This window comes from Camelus bactrianus, chromosome 8 (genome assembly GCF_048773025.1).
Source record: "Camelus bactrianus isolate YW-2024 breed Bactrian camel chromosome 8, ASM4877302v1, whole genome shotgun sequence".
NCBI classification, from domain to species: domain Eukaryota; kingdom Metazoa; phylum Chordata; class Mammalia; order Artiodactyla; family Camelidae; genus Camelus; species Camelus bactrianus.
This window is the reverse complement of record NC_133546.1, coordinates 44,747,546-44,772,243: the sequence shown is the minus strand read 5'-3', so window position 1 is coordinate 44,772,243 and position 24,698 is coordinate 44,747,546. Positions and strand designations below refer to the sequence as shown.

Here is a 24,698-nt window from a genome sequence, read left to right as displayed (position 1 = left end):
TCCCATGAAAAAGAGCTTTCTTAAGGGCCTTCGCATGAAGGAAAACAAACCTCAGAGGACTGTTCATTTTGACAGCCCTGAGAGAATGCTAGAACTAACTGTAATGCAACTTCAGAACAGTTTCTGATCAATTCTTAATGAATACTATGCACCAGCAACCTTTCTTTAGGGAGTTTTTTTTAAAAAACTATATGTTTTATTTTTGAATAGTTTTAGATTTACAGAAAAGTTGCAAAGATAGTATAGAGAGTTCCCAGTACAAAGCATTCCCAGGGTACCACACTATTTAACTGTCACGTCTCCCTAGACTCCTTGGGTCTGTGCCAGTTTCTTAGTCTTTCCTTGTTTATTGTGACCTTGGCAGTCTCTAGGAGTAACCTATAGAACATTTCCTAATCTGACTTTGATGTTTTTCCAGTGGTTACACTGGGGTGATAGGTTTGGGGTAAGAGCACCCCAGAGGTAAAGTGCTCTTCTTGTCACATCAGATCAGGGGCAGATGCTCCCAACATGACGTCACCGGGGATGTTAATCTTGATCATGTGGTTAAGCTAGTGGTGTTTGCCGAGTTTCTCCACTGTAAAGATACCATTTTTCTCTGTAAGGAGCTTTATAAAAAATTAATTTTAAGCTACGGAAGTAATAACTAGATATTAATGCTTTAACTTGAACTAATGGGAACTCTAATACTGGTCCCCCCTATTCCACTACCTCAGAGGTAAGCACTGTTATTGCTTCAAGCCATTTCAGTGCATTGACATCCATACATATGTCCCCATTAAAAATAATATTTGTATATACATAGTATAATTTTGCATTTTAGTTTTCTATATGAACTGTCTGTCATATCCTATGGATATCTTCCTGCAACTTGCTTTTTTCACCCAGCAAATATGTCTTAGAGATCTGTCTCAGCTGTCCTTTTCAGTGGCTGTGTTATTTATCGTGTACTACAGGTCACACAGCCACCCCTTTGTGGATATTTGTTGCCATATTTTTCCCCCATTAGAAACCATGGCTATTGAACTTTCTTGTATATGCCTTCTTCTACATAGGTGTGTTTCTTTAGTGTAGATATTTAGAAGCGGATTTTCCGAATCATAGAATGTGCACTTTAAATTTTTCATAGATTCTGCCAAAGTGGTAATAGCATTTTTCCTTATCCAGAAACTTATGAGAGAACCTGTTTTCCCACATCCATTTTAATACTGAATATGTTTGTCTCAACATTGATAATGTCTGTAATGTTTCTGTCACAGTTTGAATTGGCCTTTTATTTATCATTAGCATTGAAGGCTGGCCACTCTTTCCTTTAAACACAGTTCTAACTCCAGATTAACTCAAAGATCTGGGTTTGGGGGATAAAGAAAAACATACCTCATTTTCTTATAATTATTAATTGACTACAATGTATAACTTGAAAGAGATAATTCTGATCCAGATGGATTGCATTTTTGGATATTCTTTTAAAAAAACATAAAAATAATTTAACTGTATTCCCAATCAGAAGGACCAGCTAGCCCTGTGTGGATCCTCCCGAACCTGTTATTGTCTCCAATGCCATTCTCTAAGAAAACACCTGTTTATGAAAACAGCTATGTATGGACAGTAAAAATCATCATATTTCTAAAGATGTGGCTTAAATTGATCACCGTTCTTTAACTTTGGAGTGGTGAAGTGGCAGAAAACACTATATCCTTTGTCTCTACTTCTGCTTCTGCTTCACTGGTCACATCAAGGAGGGAAGATGGGGACACCCTATGTCTATGTGACTGCTCCCTCCACCCAGAGATAGTGCGATATAGTGAATACATGGTGTGGTGTTGGATGTGGTAGCGCCAGTGTGCAAGAAGTTCCGGAATCATGAAACACCTTTTTCCTGGTTTTCTTCATCAAATTCAATAGAACATTTAAAAACCAAACATCTTCTGATAACCATAATAACATGTATTTATCAGAAAATTTGGGAAATAGAGAAAAGTTCAAGGGAGAATATTAACATCACCCATTATTCTATCACCCAGATGTAACAACAGTATTGTTAACATATATCCTTCTAGTCTTTTTATTCTGTGGATATACACCAGTAAGCTGTAGAGACATTTAGGGGGATGGGGAATACATAATAGGCTTACTCTTCCTCTAATTATTCCCTCCACCCTACCTCCCACTCCACTGCCCCTGTCAATTTTCCAGAAGAAAATGAGATTTACAATCAGTGGAAATCTCAGAACTGTCAAAATGCATGAACTCAGCCATTCTGGCAGAGAATCAGCCACAAAGTAGAATAAATGTCAAAGGATTTACTTACCTAGGAAGAGAGAATGAACACAGGTGGTGTTGACACTCTGGTTTCTCGTCAGTCCTTGGCTTACCTGCACTGTGTCCGGCTCTCTTAGGGGAATACACTCATGGACTCTTGGTGTTTCCCAAGCGGTTTGCTTCTGTGGGCTGTGGTTGGTTCAGGTTTCCCGGAGGATGCTGGGCTCTCTTCCTTGACTCACCCTAACCTGCTGTGCCCCCTTCCTCTCTTCCTGGCAATCTGCTGGTCCAACAATATTTTTGTGGTTTGTTCAGTCATTCCTTTAAAGTGTCTTTCACTGTAACTTAACATCACTTTCTATTCCTTCCTATGTAATTCTGGGTAATTTAAGAAGCAGCTGAAAAAGTCACAATCCCATCAGAGAAAAGCTGTGGCTCTGAGCCTGCCCTCTGGAGCCACATCGGGCACTGCTGAACTGCAACACAAAAGCGCTGTAAGCCCAGGAGGCAAAAGGCTTCAGTAGAGCCCCTCTCACCCCAAATTCTGGGTCAAATAGAAATTACCAAAATTCAGCTACCCTCATGGGGTATATACTTTCCTATAGATTTTTTTTTTAAAATAACAGATTCTCTTTACTTTGGAATAATGATCTGGTGTTTCTGTATTAAGGAACAGGACTGCACCACATCACCTCCTAGGGTCTTTTCCAGTCTGTGGGTTGTTTACACAGAAATATACTGATGTACATTCTCACCCAGAACAGAAAGGAGCTACCTCTGCCCACAGGCAGAATGGGAAGCCACTTAATGATACCCAGTTAGACAACTTTCTCTCTTCCCTACTCTTTCTAATATCCCTGTCCAAAATTTTCTTCCCCACTGCCTGTCATAAAAGCTGGTAGTCTCTCTTTAGTCTTGGGAACTTTGTTAGTTAAGATTAGGTTTGGTTGTTGGTCATGGTTAAACACAAAATAACAGAGGATTAAAGGAGATGGAAATTTCTCTTTCTCCCTCATATTAACATCCAGGGTAGGAAGTACAGAGCTGGTGGGATGACTCTGCTTCACGGAGTCTTCAGGTACCCACACTGCTTCCATCCTGAAGTTCCAACAAATGTGGCTTCCATACCTGAGGTCAACACCTGGTCTGAGGTGGAGTTCCAGCTGACACATTCATCAGGCAGCAGGATGGAAAATGGGGAAGGGGAAGCTGCCACATCAGGGCAATTCCTGGAAGCTGCTACGTGGCATTTCACTTCAATTCCATTGGCCATTAGTCATATAGCTCCACCTAGCTACAAGAGAGGCTGGGACATGTGATCTTTATCTGGGTGGTCATGTGCCAGGATAAATATTCAAGTACTGTGGGAAAAGAGGAAAACGAATATGGGAGAATAACCAACAGTTTCTGCCATAAGTATTTGTTGGAATTCTGAGAACTGCTGTTAAACACAAGTAACCCAGCTAAGCCATTGACACTCAGTATTTCCATGCGGATCAGTGCCACTAAGAAAGAGCACATCTTATGGAAATGGGTTGTATGCCCAGGGATGGGCAGAGAGGGTGACCGAAAAAGGGGCTGCCCAGAGGGTGGGGGCAGGACCAGACATCCTTATCACCTTCTTCACAGTTTTCCTTAGGGCCCTGGGTGCATGACCTCATCCTTCTCCATGTTAGGAAAGATAACTGAGGAAATAAGCATAAAACATGAATTTTGTGATAGATCCTACATCCTGACTGATGACTACCATCCCTGGCCAGGAGACAACTAGCATGTGCTGAGCACCTATGAGGTGCCAGCCACAGAGCTTTATACACATTTTATCATTTAATTCTCACAACAGCTTATTTCCCAATTTCACACTATTTTATAAATGTGAAAACAGGATTAAGACTTTAAATGATTAAATTATATTGCTAAAAAGTAGAAAAAGGCGTTTAATCCACTGATCTCTCTCAGCCTGGGACAAGACTAGATGTGAGAGTTTCAAGGTTCCAAACATCTACAAATGTACGTATCAACCTTTAATAGAATGAATCATGTAAAAGGGGAGGCGGAGTGGTAATGGCTGGTATTTAAAAGTTCTGAATAGTTTTGTAAAACAAAGACTAAATAATAGTAAAAACAGTGACCTTTAATTCATTTTAGAAATTCAGGTTTTCACACATCAGGTTCAAATGGATCAAGATGCTCTTCTACTTGTTCATCTAAATGTGCCTTGGATCATGAGATTTAATTTTGTGATGACCTGACTATGATTTTGTTAATAATACTGCAAATGTTCATGCAATCCTACTAATGCTACTTTTTCGCTAGAATGAAAATGTGAAGGAAGATGACCCTTCAGTGGAAGGAAATGAAAATGACCCGGCACAAATAAATCTTAGCCAATGTGCTGATGAGCCTGTCAAACAGAAGAGAGAGACAGGGTAAAATTAACTCATTTTACTGGCGACTCAAGGAAATGGATTAAACACTGTGGGGAAAATTGAGTGATTGATTAATATGTAGGTTACATGTTAAACATCAAAAATGAAGCTGAAGTAAAAGCAAGATTGTTACAGCAGGTCAGATAACTAAAACCTCTAGGCCTGGGTTTTTAATGAGAGTGATTGCTCAGAGAAATTTCTTTTTCTGTTTATACATAGAGAGTCATTATTTTCATTCCAGTGTATTTTAAAAGAGTAGCTATTACAAAACTCCCTGAAGTTAAAGAAAACAACTTCGGTGTGGTATATATGAATTTTCTGAATCACTTTGAAGCAAAAGGTGTTTGTTCTGTTTTTCTGGCCCGCTGAAGGTACAGCTGCGCAGTAGCGCTACAACTGCTGGGCTTGGACGACCTGCCTGGGCCCGGTGGCGGGGACCCTGTCCTGGCGAGAGGGACCTACTTGTCCTTTCTGTATCTGCGCCACCTGCGGATCAGGGAGCTGCAGGTATGAGGATGGCCCAGCACAAACCTGAATTGTTTGGTTGTCTGGAAGGGGGTCTTTCCTGAGACTCCAGCAGTGATGCATTTTCACACTTTGCTCTTTGTGTTGATTTTCCCGTGAAGGCAGACCTTCTGGAGGTACTGTGCTTCCTTCCCAGCAGTGGAGCTGACCTGCAGCCTCCGGAGCCCCCGTAATTTTTACTCTGTGTGGTGGATTGGCGAAGGGCTGGGTCTTGACCCTGTTCTTTCTTTGTTTCAGCGCATCTGCTTAGGAATTCTGAACTATTTCAGATCCATTGAGCGAACACTGACAATCAACACTTCAGGCCTTACCTTGGTTGCAGGGAGCCTGGTCCCCACCACAGAAGATAGTTCCTGGGTAAATACAGTGAAAGGAGGCACGGGTACCTCACAAGGCCTAGGCGCTCACCACTATGTCCATGGGACATCTGCCGAGCACAAGGTGAGGATTCTGCTACGGTTTTTTTCTTCCTTTGATTCTCCTGTCTTCCAAGCCACCTTCGTCTCAGCGCCTGGAATCAGGTAACATGATGAAGTAACAGGTGGGAGTTTCTAGGGAAATAGGTTTTTTGAAACATTGTGGTGAAAAGGGAAATGGCTTTTAAACCACAATAAAATGCAGAGTCCACTTGAGAGCAGGACACAGGCAGCAAGTACTCGGCCCTGGAGGCCACAGCAGGAAGGAAGGCGTTTTAGCTGCGGGTTTGCGGACTTTATAGTCAACAGAGCAGGAGGGGCCCTTTCTGTTATCCTGAGAACCACATGTCCTTACAGAGACCCTCCTTGACATTGCTAGTGGTACTTTTTTGCCTCTTTCCTGTTTTTTCAAGCCCCAAATGTAAAAACAGATTAAAAAACAAGGGTAGAAAAAATTTTGATAAAGCTGAACATAAAAATCCCTCCTTCCAAAACCCTGCTTGTCCCTTGATCTTTTATTATCTCTTTAATACATCTTTCTACACTCTACAAAATTCATATTAAATCCCTCTCTTTGGAAATAAAGTTGAAAATGCATATATTTTCTTGGAATATTGTAGACACTCTTGTTGTATTTTCATCTTAACTCTAGAAAGTTCATTCCTGAAGGTAAGATTTAATATGAATTTTATCTTCTTAAAAAATGCGTTAGTTGACAAATGTTGAAAAATAAAATCTACTTAGCTACCAAATAAGTTATATTTTAAGCTTGTATCACTCCTGACTTATGATTGTCATTTCATAAAGGTATGAAATCTTACTATCAACTGTCGCTAATGTGTAGTGTAGAGTAGTGCTGTCCAAGAGAAATCTAACACAAGCCATCTACATAACTTAAGATTTTCTAGTAGCCACATTTGAAAAAGTATAAAGAAATGTGAAATTAATTCCAATAATGCAATTTATTTAACCCAATGTATCCAAAATATCATGTAATCAATACAAAGAAATCATTGGTAAGATAGTGTACATTTTTTCATACTAAATCTTCAAAATCTAATATGTAGCTTATATGTATAGCACATCTCAACTCAAACAAGCCACACTTCAAGTGCTCAATAGCCACATGTGATTAGAGGCTACTGTGTTGAACAGTTCAGCTCTAGATATTGAAAAACATTTTCTTATTTTTCCTACCTAGTCTCCTAGAATCCAACTTTCACTGAGTATCAGGGAGACTCTCTTTTTGGTCTCGTTCCCTAGCAAGTACCCCCTCCCACCTCTTTAGTGTACACAGACTCCCCTTTTACCCCTCTGTCCCTCTCCCGTGGTCCTAGCTCATAGTTAGTCAAGTCCAGTTAGTATGCCCCTCAGTGAAGCTGGACAGGAGGGCTAGGGTGCTTTCGAAACAAGCACACCTAGGAAACAAACGCATCTTTCTCTTGCTAATATCCTGCCTTTCTCATATCACAGCTGTAGTGTGTTATTTGCTAATGGATTAAAGAAAGATTCTTCTTACCACTGAGCCACTCTCCCAGTTTGTTTGTCCTGGATTGGAGGTGGGGTGAAGTGGGAGGAAGAGAATGAATGAAGGAGGAGAGGGGGGACAAATCCTATCCTGCCCCATTGATCGTAAGAAGAGATTTCAAGGGTAATGCAGCATTTCTTTCCCGTGCTCTCATAAATGACAGGAATAACTGCTTCCTTAGAAGCTGCCAGCAGCTACTACTTTAGTGTGAGAAACTTAAGGAAGTGGCCTTCCTTCAGAGACTTTAAAATAGGACCACGTGGTTTAGCTGTACTCCCTGTATGTGGCCTTGTCAGGATTTAATCTAGAAAGTCCATCCTGTGTATGGGATGGAAGGCACAGATGCTGATTTGTTGGGCTGATCCCACCAGGCCCAGGGCTGAGGCTACTGGGAGCAAGATCACTGGGCTCACCAGCCTGGGGAGCTGACATTGAAGAAGCCCCTAAGGTGGAGACCCCTTCCCTAGGCCCAGTGTGTTTGATCACGAGGAAAATCTTGGGCTAGTGTTAACACATGTTTGCCCAGTGACAATACCAGTAAGGGAAGCACCTACAGCCTATCACAGACACTCTGCCATGTCCTTGAGGCACATGGCAGAGTAGAAAGAGCCCCAGAATGAGAGACAGCAGGCTTCTCCTGGCTGTTGGACTTTGAGCGTGTCTCCTCAGGCACACAGGCCTGACATCTCATGGTGTGTTCAGGATCGGCCTGGACTTGACATGCTAGTAGCAGAGGCTGTTGTGAGCAAGCAGTGGGAGATGAGGCTGCAGAAAAAAAGCTGGCCAGACCGTGAAAGCAGAGGCTCTCCTCAGGATGTGGGACTAACTGCAAGGTTGGAGAGGAACAGAGAATTTTAAGTAAGACAATGGCACTCCTCATTGCTTTGTAAATTTCTCAGGACCTTTGCCCAGATGTAATCACATTTATTCCCTTGCTTGAGGTCTTCAGGAATTTCCTGTTTTTCAGAAGATAAAGTCCAAGCTCCTTGGTAAAGTTTACAAGGCTGGGCACAAGCTGGCTGCTGTCAGCCTCCCAGAACTCATTTCCCTCCACTGCCCCTGTACCTTCATTCTCATGGTGCTGGGCCTGGTCCTCCTCTGAATGAGCGGAGCTGTTCACACCTCAGGGTCTTGTTCACAATGGCCCTTCTGTCCCTCACCTCCTCTTTCCTTAGTAAAGGCCTGCTCTATTCAAGTTTTCATTCAAATATTACCTCTCTGAGAAGTCTTTCTTATATCTCTGGGCAGAGCTGGGTGCTTCTCCCTGTGACCTGTCTGTCTCCACCACAGCACTCAGCTCACTCCATGCTAGACTGTTGGCTTATCTACTCCCACACGCTGTGAGCCTGTCATTCATTGTTCATTCTCTCATTCATTCATCCCACCAATGTTCTGACACTGGGGGTATATACTAAGCACTGTGAATACAGCAGTAACAAAACTGTCACAAATCCCTGCTATCATGGGACTATTCAGTGGAAAGAGACAGACAGTTAATAAATAAATAACACATATAGAATGAGACATGGTTTGGCACCAAAGCTGCCCCAGACGTCGTAGGCCCTTGCAGCTGGGAGGTGTCAGTGGGCTCTGAGCATTAATGACGTGTCACTTCTAGTCCAAAGCACGTAAGAACTGGTCCATAACCCTCCAGCTCTCTTCCCCTGCTGCGGCCAGTGGAAGGCACATGTTAAGCCACAAAGTAGAAATATCCTGGATTCCTTGGTCACTGCTAGAAGAGGCCTAGAAATCAACTAGCCCTGCAGTGGGCTCTGCCTGAGTGAGAAAATAATTTTAAGGGTAGGCTATGGAGTTTGAGGTTGTTTATCACAGAATAACCTAGCCTTTTTGGACAAGTAAAGATGGCGATAAACACTATGGACAAAAATTTAGAAGGAAAGGGCAATAGAGAGTTGGTGATGGGATATTGCAGGTGTAAGTGGGGTGATCGGGGAAGGCGTTCCTGAGAAGGTTCTATCTGAGTAAAGACCTGAAGGAAATCAGGAAGCAAACGACATGACTGACCGGGAGAAAAGTGCCAGGCAAAGGGGAGAGCCAGTGCAAAGGCCATGAGGCAGAACCCTGTGTAGCAATGTTGCAGGAACAGCAAGGGGTTCAGTGCAGCTAGAATGAATGAGGGGGAACTTGTCAGGAAATGAGTTTAAAGAGACTGGAGGGTGGGGAGCCAGTTCTGTAGGGCCTTGTGGATCATTTTGAGGACTTTGAGTGAGAAGGGGAGCCCTGGGAGAGTTTTGAGCAGGAGAGTGATGTGATTTGACTTCCATTTTTACATCCATGCTGCTGTGTTAAGAATGGACTGAAGGGCTGAGCAGAGGTTAGTTGGGAGGCTATTGCACTAATCAAACTAGAGACAGTGTGTCTGAGAAGATAACATGATTAGAAATGGTCAGGTTCTAGATATGTATTTTGAAGGTACAGCCGGTATGATTTCCAGGCAGTTAGGATGTGGAATGTGAGAGAGAGGGGCTAGGGGGAAGTCAAGGTTGATTCCAAAGTTTGGGCCTGAGCATCTGAAGTTTAGAGTTGCCGTCATCTAAGATGTGGTTGGAGCAGGTTTGTTGGGAAGATCAGGATCTTGGTTAAGGGCATGGACGTTTTGACATGATTACTAGATGTTCAGATGCCAAAAGGAAGCAGAGAGTTGGATATATATCTTTCAAGTAGTAGGTACCTAATAAATGTTTACTGGACAAAAGAAAGGCTCTGTCCATAGCAGAATGATTGTGAGATCACAAAAAGACAATGTACATGAAAGTGTTGTGCAAAGTATGTCATGCTTTTCAAAAGCAGAAAAATAGGTATGATAAAGCATTATACTCTGCAGGTGAGGCAGAGACTAAAAGATTTTTATTTTCTTTTTCAAAGATTTAAAAGATTATATCCAGTAGATTGAATCATTCACCAATAAAGTTTGATGAATTCTTAGACTGGGCTATTATTATTTGAAATTAATGCAAAGATGATTTAACAAAAGGCAAGATAGTCAGAGAAGTATTGTCTACATTGCTAAGAGGCTTAAAATTTTTATTAAAAAGTGATGGCAGAAACTAATAGAGTGAAAAGAATTAATGATAGGCCACCAATTTTCCTATAGTCGCTGTACTCAAATAGTTATGCTGGCATCAGTTAATTTGCAGACTTAAAAACATATGAATCATCTCAAAGATCAGATTATACCTTAGCCAAACAGGTAATTATTTCCTTCCTTTTCCTGCCAATCCTGCAAGAATAATATTGAAGGATCAACTCTCTACACCACAAAAACGTTAGAAGGAAGGACTTCCACATGGCTGTGGAAGAAATTAAAATGAAAAGGAAATATTATAACCCTGCATGAGGTAATTTGGCCATCTGGTCTTCAAAGTTCATCTCCCACGGACAGAAGCATACATTTCAGACACAGAAGCTCAGGGAGAGAAGGGGAAGTCGTATGTCTGGCTATATAAAGGGCTCAAACAATGAGGTGAGCGTGGGGAAAGTGGAAAAAAAAAAAGACCATTTAAATAGACAATGGCATTACAGTCGGTGTCCGGACACTGTTACTGCTTTCCGTCAGCACCAGAACTTAATCCAGTAGCCATTTCTTTAAAGTCCTATAAAATTCCCCTGTACAAGAACACTGGGAAAGAAAGGTCTTTTCCAGTAAAGTGGCTAAAGCATATCACATTAAGTTGTCCCTTTCTACCTCAGAGGATAGCTCATTTTGCATAACAGGTCACAGGAGCTAAATGCCAACAGAAGCCAACATGCTAGTTTATAAATCTAAGCAAGCTGTTTAATTTTTGTATATGTGACATCTCATTTTCTTAGCATCTTTTCTGTTTTCTAATGGTGCCTATCATTTCATTAAAAAATAATACATTCACTTTTGGAACTCCTAGTCAAATGAAGCTCCTAATTATTGGAAAGTTTTATATCTAAGGAATAGTACAAAGCAAAATAAACCAAAACAACCACTGACTAGAGAAATGTTTAACTATGAAATATCCTTCTGATGGAAGATTATGAACCCTAGCTATTATTTAGAAATGCTCATAGTTTTACTTATTAGAAGATTTCAAAGTTCCTGCTTGAATCATTAAGAATTTATAATTGAATGAGCAGTTCATTAAAGAGGAGTCTTCAGGGAGATTATTTCATCATCTGCTGTACTTATAACAGCACATAAAAATGAATTATAGAGCCAGAGAATTGAAAGGACCCACAGAGTACCGCCCCTCTACCTTTCCAACATATACAGTTAACCATCCGAGTAGATGATTATCTGCCCTGTTTGTGAAGGTTCCAGAGGGCTTCCTGTTATACAATAGGCAATGCCACATACACAAACCAATTGACAAGTCTACTGAGAGCCAGGATATAATGATTGCTTAAAATTTATAGATAAATGTCTTCTATCCAAGAACTGATTACTTAACTTAGCAAAGTTTTTATGTTACAATGATGAATAGATGGAGGATAAATGATTGGGAGCCATTGATTCCACAGTTTAAATGACTCACAAATATAACAACTAAGAAAATCAGACTTTTATTCTTTAAAAATATCACATATATGAAATATATGTGTGTGTGTATATATATGTATATATATTTATATGAAATAACTAATGTTAGTGAGGATGTGGAGAAATTGTATATTCTTTGCCTAGTTAAAGCCCCTTCATCTTCCAACCCCAGTTCAGTCATCACTTTTGCAAGGAACTCTTGTGTACTATACTGTACTCTTGTGTACTCTTGATGGGAATGTAAAATGGTGCAGCTGCTTATGTAAAACAGTATGGTTGGTCCTCAAAAATTAAAAATAGAATTGTCATATGATCCAGCAATTCTACTTCTGGGTATATACCCAAAAGAATTGAAAGCAGGGATTCTAAGAGATACTTGTATGCATATATTCATAACAGCATTATTCACAATAGCTAAAAGCTGGAAGCAACTCAAGTATCCACTGATGGATGGACAAATATGATATATACATACAGTGATATATTATTCAGCCCTAAAAAGGAAGGAAAAACTCAGACACATGCTACAACATGCATGAACCTTCAGGACATTCTGCTAAGTGAAATAAGCTAGCACAAATGGACAAATACTGTATGATTCCACATATATGAATTGCTGGAGTAGTCAAAATCATTCGACAATAAGTAGAGTGGTGGTAGCCAGGGGTTGGGGAAGGGTATGGAGAGTTATTGTTTAATGGGACAGAGGTTCACTTTTGCAAGATGAAAAGTGTTCTGGATGGATGAAGGTGATGCTTGCACAACAGTGTGAATGAACTTAATGCCACTGATCTGTATACTTAACAATGGCTAAGACATAAATATTGTGTGTATTTTATCATTTAAAATATATAAATTTATATTTTATATAATATAAAAAACTAGGCCAATGTTTCTTAACCTTATTTTTCATTTTTCAAAAAGTCCTCCTCACACAAGGAGTTTTTTTAGACTTTTCCCCCTAATCTCATCCCCAAAGAAATGTAATACTAGTGATATGCCATGTATCTGTTTATGTACAATCTGTATATTTGTGCTTTATACATAAAAAGAGTAAGTTTTTTTTGCCCTCCAAGAAATATTTTTTAACCTAGACATTATCACCCACATTAAGAATGCATTTATTAGGCTGAATGACATGAGAATCCATGAGGGCAAAACACAGGATTTCTGACTGGTATATATTAAAGGTATAAGTAAGGATCATAAAATCATAGCATAAAAGAAATCTATGTCCAAAAATCTGAAACAATTGATTTTATTTTTTTCTAAGCACTGAGGACACAATAATAAACAAAAACAGACATATTCCTTACCCTAGTAGTACTTATAAATCCAATGAGTGAAACAAATATTGATCAATAATTACACAATAAATATAAAACAGTTACTTCAATAAGTACCTCAAAAGAGTGATACTTGGTGCCATAGGGAGACCAAGGGGGAGTTCCCTGCAAACGTGGTGATTGAGCTGAGGTTGGAAGATGAAGGGTGGAGGGAGACCTTTCCACTGAAGGGAATAGACTGTGCAAAGGACCTGTGGCCAGGGAGAACATGGCACCCACAAGAAATCAAAAGAAGACATGAGTTGGCGGGACACAGTGATCCAGGTGGAAAGTGATACGAAATGAAACCAGCCCAAGGTTTCTCAGCCTTGGCACTACTGGGGATGTGGATAGACCAATTAAGAGGCTAGACCAGTTTAGAAGCTCCTAAACTAGTTCTAGTGCATGATAATAACAGCTCGGACTACAGTGGTGGGTGGAAATGCAGGCAAGTGGGTGGATTTGAGAGATAGGAAGTAAAATCAACAAGACTTGGTGATAGACTGGATGTGTAGGCTGAGTCAGAAAGAGATGTCAGGAATGATTCATGCTAGAGGAAGTGGATGGGTGGTGGTGCTATTTACTAAAATGGGGCAGCTGGAGGTGGCCTGGGTTTGTGGGGAAAGATCACGTGATTTGAGCATGTTAAATCTGAGGGGCCTTTGAGATGCCCAGGAACAGATGCTAAATGGGTCTAAAGCTCTAGGAAATCTGGATTGGAGATATAAATTGGGGAGCAAATGGTTTTAAAGAGGGTAATTTCAGCTGTGAAATTGTACTATCTCCTAAGAAAGGATTATAGGAGGGAAAGATGAGGTTCTAGGACCGGGGATTTAGTGAGACCACCATGTAATGATCTGATAGAGAAGAAAGGGCTGGAAAGTTGGTGAGAACAAGGAGAATATGGAGTTCTGGAAGACCAGGGCAGAGGGTGAGTCAGGAAGCCGGGAGTGCTACACTGTCAGATGCTCCTGAGAGGTTGTGTAAAATGACTCAACACAGTCTGCTGGAAGTGGAGCAAGGACTGTTGGTCTTAGTGAAAGTGGTTGGGGTGGCTGGATGGAGACAGGAGCCCGATGGGAATGGGCGAGGAGCAGGTGGTGAGGAGACGCAGACAGTGAGTACAGAGAACATTTGAGGAAGATGGACTGTGAGAAGGAGGAGAGACAAGGTGGAGCCTGGGGAAGGGTGTGAGGATATCTTAAAGTGAGCAGCTGTGAGATGTTTCAGTGTCAACTGGGAAATCTCTGGTTGAGATGAGTTGAATGTCCAAGGGGAGGATATGCTTCAGAGTGGGAGGGAATGGCTTTTAGAGAAGGGGAGTGGAATCAGCCCCTACAGTTCTGAGGAGGCAGGAGAGGAGGGGCAGCAGTGGTGTTTGTGTGTGAGTGGGGAAATGGAAGGGCTTCTGTGGAGACTGAGGGAGGCTGGGCACTGGGGCCGGTGAGAGGGGAAGTGAATTCAGAGGCTTGAGAGGGTGGAGAAGTTTGAAATTCTGAGAATTATTACTAGAATAACTAGTAAGAATGACTCTTGGGAAGCAATAGGTCCTCAGTCATCCAAAAAGTAAAATAAAATTATGGTTGGAATATTCAAATTACTTGTATTAGTTTCCTGGGGCTGCCACAACAAAGCTCCACAAAGTGAGTGGCTCACAACCACTGGGAAAGAAATTTATTCTCTGACAGTTCTGGAGACAACAAATCCAAACTCAGGGTGTCAGCAAGGCTGTGCCCTCTCTGAATGCTCCAGAGGAAGATCCTTCCTTGCCTCTTCTGGCTTCTGGTAGTTGCCAGCAATCCTTGGTGTTCCTTGGCTTATAGATGCATCACTCCAGTCTCTGCCTCTGCCTTCACGTGCCCTTCTCCCCTTTGTATCTGTCTCCAAATTTTCCTCTTTTTATAAGAACACCAGTCATTAGATTAGGGCCCACCTTAATCCAATATGACCTCATCTTAGCTTGTGTATATCTGCAAAGGCTCTGTTTCCAAATAAGGGCATATTCACAGGTTTCAGGTGGACGTGAATTTGGGGGGGACACACTATTCAACCCAGAGTATTACTAAGACTTGACATTGTGTTAATGCACTTTAGAAGTATTTATAAGATTAAAACAAATATTTTTAACAGCTAATGTTTCTAGATCTCAAGCGCCTCATATGCAGTGTCATATTCCCTACAACAACTGTTAGGGTGTTTTCACTGCCCCCATGTTACAGATAAGGAATTGGAAACTACAAATCGCTGCATAACTTGCCCAAGTTGAGATCCTGGCAGAGGCTGGATCTGAACACAGGCACTCTGACTTCAGAGATCACTTTTACACTTGGCTCTATTGCCCACATTTATCCAGATAATCCTGAGTTAATCAGAAAACCTTAATCAGCTGGTTATCTACCTCAGGAACTACCCTTCCCTGCCGACATTCTTTGCTAATATCTTTTTCTGTACATATAGATAGCTCTTTATACAGTCATCATGTCTACAGCTCCACGCCGACAGCCTGCTGTGTGGGAGCAGAAGTCTGCTGTTCGGTCCATTTGGGCTGACAAATAGATCTCTCCCTCTTCCGGTAACTTCCAGGCTTGGCTTTCTTTCACCAGGCTCAGAGTGTCCAGTTCATGGAGTTCTCAGAAGTAGAGAACCAGGATGACTACTACTGCATGGTTGCTGGCTGCGTCCACACCCAGGACCAGCAAGGAGTGTATGTCGTGTATGATGAAGCCCTGAGTGATCTGAAGGAACTAGAGACAGAGCTGCTGCTGCTGGCCAGCCATTACATTGAGAAAGAAAAAGGTCAGAAGTGAGGTTCTTAAAAATCAACCAGCCAAACAAACAAAAAACACTAAGGGCTCTATTTAACACCTCCCACCTCAAAATATAAATGCATATCCCATAGTATCTGGGAATTCACTAAGCACATACATACACCTCCCCAGTACACACCACTTTTTTGGAAAAAGATTTGTTTCCAGCTCAAGTCCCTCATTTTTTGGAGACTGTGACTTGGTTACAGTTCTTACTGTTGTTTAGGCTTGTTGCCCATTAGCATTCCTGCTTCACCATTGAGTGCAGGGCCCTCAGGGACAGAAAGTAAGCAAGTGAAATTAATGATCAAAGTGACAAAAACAGTGATTGACCTTGGGGAAACTGCAGTTAGAAGCATAGATATTCCTGAATTCCTAACAGAAAACCACCAGGATGCAAGAAGACCTGGCTAGGAAAATAGCAGACAAGTCCCAGAAGGAGAAATCATTACTCAGGGCAATCAAATAACCCATAACCTGTATTCTCCCTTCCTTTGGGCATCACTAACATTTATCCAATTTTAGAAATAGGTGAGGTAAGAATATTCCTTTAGGAATAATATGACAGCATTCACATTGCATTGGAAAGAACTTAAGAGTTTCTAAACACAATGCAACACCTGAAGGAAAATTTAGCAAGGGTTTGTGCTATTTTGTAACATATGAAGACTTTAATTAAGGATAATTCATGTTCATACTGTTATAAAATGCTGCCCTAAGAATGTTTGACAATTAACTTCTCAGATCCCAGACAGAATTAATTTAATATTGGATTGAACTCTTTGTTCTCTTTGCCACAGACCACTGGGGATCTGAATCATGGGATATAGTGAAGGCATCCAACATTGCAGGGCATTTAATTTCAGCTGTTAGCTTTTATCTTTACTAGTCATCCTATATACCAATGCATCATTTCTGCTGATACTAATTTACAGTATGACGTGACTCTTTCCAGCTGCTAAGAATTTACTTTGATTGAAACACTTAGCAGTCACTTAGCCCCATGAGCATCTCTCACTGAGCTAGGGAGGACATACATGATCATCCATTGTGAAAAGATTTCCCAACTGCTGCTAGAGAAATTCCTGACCAGTTTTCTCTTGTTCAGTACCATCATATACCATAATTATTAAACTCAACTCCAGCACCTGAAAACTGATCACTTAAAATTTTAAGCAATAATAATGCTGACAGTGAAAATTTCCATTAATATAGTGGGAAAATATTTTAGCTGAATAGTGGCAATGATTTCACTTATTGATTTAAGTTAGTAATTACCATACCTAAGGAATATCTTAGAAATTTCCCTGAAATTTTTTGACTTGGCTAGCATCCATTTATATAGCAGGTTTGTTGTTTAATCACCAGGGACCTATTTTTACAGAAGAAGAGATGTTTGTTTTGCCTTTAAATGATAGATTTCAAGACATTTTAGTAAATATTTCATGTTAACTGAAATTTTGGTTATATTTTTTAAATTAGTCTTTTTGTATTGTTTTGTTTTATGAGGCAGAGGTAGTTAGGCTTATATATTAATATATATTTGGAGGAGGTGCAGGAGATTGAACCCAGGACCTCGTGCATGCTAAGCATGCACTCTACCTTAAATTAGTCTTTAAATTTAATATTAAGAAGTCAAGACAAAAACCTCTGTTGACTTAGAAGTCAACAAGTAAGAACTTAGGGCCTCGTCTTGCCCAAGGCTCATTAGCTGATTCTCTGGAATCCCAGTTACTGATTCAGCGTTTTCATTCCTGAAGTGGAGCTGACAATCTGAGAGGAGCTTTTCTACTAGAATAACTTCGTAGAGAGGCCTGTCTCTGGTCATTCTCATCCACTTCTCTCCTAGGCCACAAAGTGGGCATCAACTCCAATACTGGCCATGACTGTGGATGGGCCCATGCAGGTGTGGACAGATGTGCTGTGCTGTACGACATGTGGACTTGGGAAGCAACTCTTCTAGAAAACAAGCGCCAGGTATTTTTGCCTAGAAAACAAAACATCTGTTAAATATTCTAAATAAAACCCAGTATTTTTTAAAACCCAGTGGGTCTTTTAAGGCAGCTCCTAATAAAAATAATAATTCTTCAGATAATCTCAGCTAGTTGTAAGGATGTGAGTAATACATTTTATGTTCTTTATTGTGTTTTTTTTGTTATAAAAAAATCAAATGTGAAGGATACAACTTAATCTTATAGGTATGATTAGTTAGAGGGCTGTATAATGTAGGACCCTTTATAACACATATGCTTTTAGCGAGAAAGAATGATGATTCCTCTCATGTTCATTGTTCTGTCAGGGAAGCTTCACTTTGCTAAACACAGACAAACTGACCAACCTTAGAAATGTGTGCCACATATGAGTGGGTGAAAGCAAATGGCAGGATTTGCAGACTGGATGTCAGAGTGAGAGAATGAGGGTGGAATTAAAATCACTTCCTCAGGGTCAGGGAGGAGGCTATTGACCGAAACAGAATGAAGGAAGAGGGGTGTCTTTAGATGGGAAGGTAGGATTGAGACTAGGACACAAGGCGTATGAGGAGAGTTTGCTAAAACCCAGGTGTGAATGTTTTGTAGGCTCAGGAGCAGGTATGAGCTGAGGTATGAACATCGAGGCTGAACCATAGTAATGAATCAAAATGACTAGGAAAAGCCAGAGATGCCTGAAATGGGTCCCTGGGGGACACTTACATTTACGGGAAAGGTCATGAAACAAGAATCCATGAGAGGAGCAAGAAGAAGTAGCCAAAGAGACTTCAGGGAAAAAAAGGAGGGATAGTGTTAGGAAAGCCCACGGGACAAAAAACATTTTAATTAGGAAAGGATGGTTACTAGCATGGAGTAGAGTGAAACATCAAGAAAGGTGAGTCCTAAAAACCAGACAGTGGGCTCAGCCCTCAGGAGGTCATTGCCAGCTTTGTAGGACTCTCTCAGAAGAGTAGTGGAGGTGGAAGCCACGTTACAGTGCATTGTGATGTGGTCAGAAGATGGGGAAGTGGCAGTGTTTTCTCTGAACTGTTTTTCTGGTAGAATAGATGGTTTACCATTTCATCTACTCACTGGTCTGTTATTCACGGAGTTATAGGTCACCCAGTTTTTGAAAACAACTGGCTGGACTTAAAGTGTACAAGTCTTGGGCTTTGAAAATGGTTCCTCTTTTCAAAGGTAACTGACCTCTAGAGTTTGCATCTGCAGCCTTGATCTGCCAATTAGAACCATACTGTGATCAACTGAGTAAATCAGATAATTAGGCTCCCAGTGTAGAAACTGGAGAGGATGCATTAAATATAAGACAGAATCCTCAAATTCCACAAGTTTTTGGTCCAGGCATGTGTTTTAAACAACTCCCCTTTCCTGTACTCTCTCCACCTCCACTTTCAGTTCTTCTAGGCCCCCAGTGGAGGCCCCAGGCATGACTAGGGAAGAATAGAAGTCCAGAGAGTAATGAAAAACAAACCAGTTTCTCCTCACTTTGGCCTAGGGTTCATTCTGCGCTAAGCCACCAGGGCTGTCCACTAGTTTCTTCTAAGGGATATGAAATTGTTTTAACTTAAAACAATCACTGAAAATATCTCCCTCCTTTCTACCCTGAGAATAAGTTCTCTATAGAAACTAAGCTATCTGTGCCAAAACTGGAAAATGTGGCCTTCTAAATCAGAAATTGTTGAAAGAGCCCATTTTTAATGGATAAACCAGATTTTTATCTACAGTACAATTGATTTCCCCCAGTACTGATTCTACTGCCAAGTGTCCTCAGCTGTTTTAGATTGTTAAATTTATTGGAATCACTGGAGTTAAGAATTGCTCGAACACACTGGGTTGTCTTAAATCTTTAAAGTAACCATATTATGTAAGAGGCTCATAAAAATAGAGCTGGTGTGAATTTAGGTGGATTAAGAGGCTCAGAGAAACCAGGCATCAGCTGTACCAGCTCCTAAGTGACATTTATACCAAACTGCTAATTCTCTCCACAGCCACTAGAGGACACATTTTCAGGGCAATTTGAATGTGTTCAGAGCACTGGAAAAAAAAAGAAAAGAAAAGAAAAGAAGTCTATGACAAGTTGTGTCCAACATTGATTTTCTGTTTTGCACTTTCATTTGACCTAAAATACTGTTTTTAAAAGTTTTTTAAATCCAAGAAGTAAAAAAAAAAGGTTGAGGTAAAAAGAATATAAACAGTAGGGTTTGAGATTATTCATTCTGGCTATTTTTCTATTTCCTCCAATATTTGATACCTACAGTCAGTGAGTACCACATATTATTTTGCCTGAGAGTTGGCCCTTGGCACACACAGGTGACATCTGACAAGGCTAGAGAGACTTCTTAGACAAATACCAGCCCACAGTTTAAATGGAAATGGGCCAGTTAGCAAACAGATAATAAATAGAACCCACGAGGTGGAAAGATCACAGTCCTACCCATGTTGGGAAAAAAATCATAATAAAATTATGCAAAGGGCCATCTGAGAGCTTCTTGAGGTGGAGGCCAAAGCTTGCAAAAAGGCTTGTCAATTTAAAGAGCCACATTTTCCTTCTCAACAGCTAGGGTTGCCAGGTAAAATATTTGTGATATACTAAAAAAGTGTCAGTTGTTTATCAGCAGTTCAAATTTAACTAGATGACCTATATTTTTGTTTGCTAAATCTGGCAATCCTACCAACAATGAAGTGATCATGGCAATGTAGCACCAGCCTCTGCAGCTTGGTATCACCAGATTGGAATCACCAGCAAGAACCCTCCCCACCAACTTCCCCTGTCAAATAACCAAACAATAGGGCTCTTTGTCTGAAAACAGGTCAAAGCAATACAAATACTATAAACCAGTTCCTGGGATTGCCCTGGCCCAGCCAGAAAGATTCAGGTTCCTCCAGAATGGCTTAGAGAAGTAATTGTTTCTTTCCTAATCTCCCCCGAGGATACTAAGTGACACCCTTCTTACCCCATCTAGTCGCTCCTTTGTTTCTGCTTTGTCTTCTGCTATTTAACCGAATGCTACTTTTGAGTAGGACTCTGTGGACTGAACAAGGTCATTCAGATAACCCTGCCCGCTTCATTTTCCCTGGGCTCACTTAAAGGCAAGGGGATCTCCACCTTCCTTCATTTCCCACTCTGAGGTGTATGAGTTTCTAACCTGTGGAGCTCACTCTATATCCCGAGGCTTTTGCTTGTTTTGATGTTAGCCTTTTTATACTAAGGGTGACCCAAGATTCTGTAGACCAAGGGGCATCCTGCAAAACTGGATTCTAAATGAAATGCCCCAGGCTTTCCATCCTGCAGCCTTAGTGTTGAAGCCCTCAGACACTGGACATCTGTTACTAAGGCAGTGTTTGATTCCTAGTCTGCTATTGATTCTGGAGCTCTTATCTCCTTAGGAGCCACGGAAGCCACAATAGCAAGATGGAGAATCTGCTCTTGGCTTTTCCTGCCACTTGGTTCCTTGGCTCCCCTCTCCGTTGTTGCCACCTATATTCAAGTACTGCTTACGCCTTCTCAAGTCTTTCTGGTCTTGCATTCTTAGCTATGGACGCCACATAATGAAAGGGCCTGTTTATCTCCTTTTAGGAAATTCCTTAGATTGTTAAGAGGGCTGACTTCCTGACCTCAAACCACCAGGAATACCTGCACCCAAGGAAACAAAACACATTCTTTCTCTAATGTATCTCAATGTGTGCTAGGCTGTTGGGCTGGTAGAAATTGCAACCTCAACCGCCTACTTCTTGCTGCCAATTAAATGCACACACTGGGCACACCTGTGCCTTTGATGATAAAGCTACCTTGGGAGCTGAGGCCTTGCAGAAGAGTGAAACCTCCAATAGAGGAGCTGGTGAAAGAAGACTGGGGAGGGAGATGTTGAGCTAAAACTCTGAGGGAGAAGTTGGATTAAGCCAACAGAGAAAAGGAATTTGTTCCATTGTAATCCAGGGGGACTGAAAGTTCAGAAGCTTTCTGTCAGAGTTGACTTATCCATCAGGTAATATAAACTTGGTGTTTAGGATCTAAGAGCTTTTCAGGGACCATTGGAAATATGTGAGATCTGAGAGAAAAAATAAACAGTGTTACTCAGAAATACAAAAAGAAAATGTAAAATAGACAAATTCTTAAATGACATGCCCATAAAATGTAAAAAATTAGCTGAGCACTTGTAAACATCTCATTACATTTGAAAACAATTTGTGGATCAGATCTCATTCCATAAGAATACTAAAGTATATGCTGCTCAGAAGTCATAGCCAATTATTAATTAAATGTATTGCTCAAAGCCAAATATTTGAAAAGCAAAGTTATAAATACCATTTAACATTTTTACAGAAGAAAACCGATTGGGATGTGAGTTTTAATATATTTGATATAACATGGGATAGGGTCTCCAAAAATAAGTGTGTCTAAGGCTTATGAAATTTTTAAAACAACCCTAGAACAGTAATTCCATTGTTTGGAACTGCTTACAGATCTTACCCTTAGGTTCCTGTTTGGGATTCCAGCCCAGTGATCTCTGAAGAGCTTTTTCTGATTAGCACCATGACTAATTATACACAAATAGAATTTACACACAGAACAGAAATCCCTTAAGCTTATAGACAAATGTAAAAGTAAAATAGCATCTTTTTCTGAACTCTCTAAGAATCCTTTTCAGTGGTTAGCATCTGGAAGCTCTCTTCAGTTTTTAGAAAAGTCTTGGGAACTCCACTAAAACAGAAGCTTCCTCGATGAGCAGGAGAATTCCTACATAGGCCCTTCCTAGTGGATTCCGATCTGGGATTAATGCCTTTATATTTATATTCTAACCACAACCACGCCCCATCGTTACTACATAGGTGAAACTCAGGCAAACAGTTATGAGGTCATTAATGGGGCTGAGGGTGTAGAAGTGAGGTGGAGGCCTCCTGCCCACCTTTGGTGATAAAGTGAAATGCAGGAAGGAGAGTGGGTCTGTGGGGAAACGGTGTTGGAGAAAAGTGTATTTGACAAAATGACATTGACCGCTCTGTCTTACTGGTGCTTATAGCTACTAGATAATACTTTTCACTGTATAACCCTTCTTTTACTTATGGAGAGCCAAGGAAGGGGGGACAGAGGCAAAACGAGTGCTTTTTCCTTGCCCTCCCTAACTTGGTCTGTGGGTTTCCTAATCTCTCTGAGTTGCTTTGGTGCTGCAGCTGCCCACACTGGGCCAGTACCCAGAAGTTCAGAGCTGTCTCTCTCCTTCTGATGGTGAGGAGTTTTCCCAAAGCCTGGAGTGGGTGGGGACTCATCTCTTTTTGCTGGACCCTGTTCTCTGACTATCAACCTTATTTGCAGCTTCTTGACAGTTACTTTGAAGCCTACCAGCATGCGTTGGACCGAGAGGAGAGGTTTGCCTTAGCACAAGTGATCACTGACATCATGCACAGGTGCGCAAGGTTTGATCTCAGCCAGCCTTACTTCATTAAGGCCTACCGAGATGAATGTGCCTGCCTGAGGCTTCACCTGCAGCTAGTGAGGGGCCTTCTCAACCAGCACGTGAGTACATTTGGGCTTTAAAATATCCCCTGTGAGAAGAGGATGGAAAACACTGAAATTGTGTCTTTCTATCAGCGCTGGTCTAGAATCTAGGTTTCACCATGTTTATTTATAAGCTTATTTGCATTGTTGAATTCCAAGCATAACTCCAGTCTTAAAGGGAGATTTCCAACCCTAATTAGACTGAATGGTTACAAAGAATTGACAACCTGTTTTCATTCAATCATAGAGTTTATTGGTAGTGAAAGAACTAACCCTACCCCTCTGTGAAACATTAGTGTGTAAAATTATATTTATTTTTTAAAACGTCGCAACCATTTTTAGGACCCTACAGGAAAGGAGCACAGTCTGTTCTCTGGGGAGAAGCTAAGGAGAAAACGATCGTTGCCGTTACCTTAGGCCTGGTTAGAATTTTTTCCTCGCAGTCAATTATTTGACAGAAAGTTTTCTTGGGCCTCTTGAGATTGCCTGAAGCTAGTTGCCTTTGCTTTTCCTGGCTGACCCTTGGCTCAGACAAAAAGACAAGTGTGTCTCTGTGTGAATGAATCTCCAAAACCACGTCTGAGTGAAAATTAGTTAAATAATGAAGAGACGCAAAGGGCTGATTTTCTGCTCTTCTCATGCCAAGGCTCATAACTCACATCTATGGGAAAGTTTAACTTTTCTAATTTTAACTTTCATGCTACATTTCTAGATAGAGTGTCAGCGGGAGTATGTCCGGAGACTTTGGCAAGATAGCCATCCAGATGATAGCACTACATTTGGACTTCCTCTCAACATAATTTGCAAACAACTCATTTCTATCAACAATAGCTGGTAAGTCGGTGCTGTCTTTAGACATTTTACATTTAGATAATTTCTTCTAGATAATTTAAGGGTATGACGTTAAGTCAAATACTATTCTACAAAGCACCTTTCAAATATTTGGAGATGCGAGAAATAGATATAAAAGCCACAGAAGAAGGGTTCACTTTGTAAATAAAGGATAAGGAGGCTGGAATTTAAACTTATGCCACTGGGTGCAGAGTCTTCACTCCCTTGAGAAGTCCTTAAAAATGTTTCTCTTCAAATACTGTCAGAGGATGCTATCACAGGTGCCACACAAGCCAACATATATGAAACATGGAAATATTTATAAGTTTCTCAAAAAGGAATTTCTTTCTTCTAGCAAGGGTCAACGAAAAGGTTTCTGTAGACTTACCTTGTGACCCACTCCCCTTTAAGGAGTGGATTAAATTTCCTGAGATCACTCAGAGAGAGTACATAAAGTCACCCCCTTGATAAGTAGTATGATTTTCCCCCACCATTCCTTTACAGCCTTTGAGGCAACAGAGGAACTGGAAAGCTGGTGACAAGCCTCAAGTTGATCTGTGCCACC

General features: G+C 40.9%; 1 protein-coding gene across 12 annotated transcripts in view; it reads left to right on the top strand.

Moving 5' to 3' along the window:
- Positions 1 to 24,698, top strand: part of LOC105077107 (coiled-coil domain-containing protein 162) — a 152,727-nt gene that overhangs the window by 40,062 nt on the left and 87,967 nt on the right. For 11 of the 12 annotated variants that reach the window (XM_074368501.1, XM_074368502.1, XM_074368500.1 and 8 more), the window contains 7 exons: positions 4,579 to 4,691; positions 5,063 to 5,198; positions 5,454 to 5,657; positions 15,617 to 15,809; positions 17,670 to 17,797; positions 23,120 to 23,320; positions 24,015 to 24,136. In XM_074368501.1, the coding sequence (XP_074224602.1) occupies positions 4,579 to 4,691; positions 5,063 to 5,198; positions 5,454 to 5,657; positions 15,617 to 15,809; positions 17,670 to 17,797; positions 23,120 to 23,320; positions 24,015 to 24,136 (1,097 nt within the window). The remainder of the gene's footprint in view (positions 1 to 4,578; positions 4,692 to 5,062; positions 5,199 to 5,453; positions 5,658 to 15,616; positions 15,810 to 17,669; positions 17,798 to 23,119; positions 23,321 to 24,014; positions 24,137 to 24,698) is intronic. The other variant, XM_074368510.1, reaches the window with a different exon arrangement.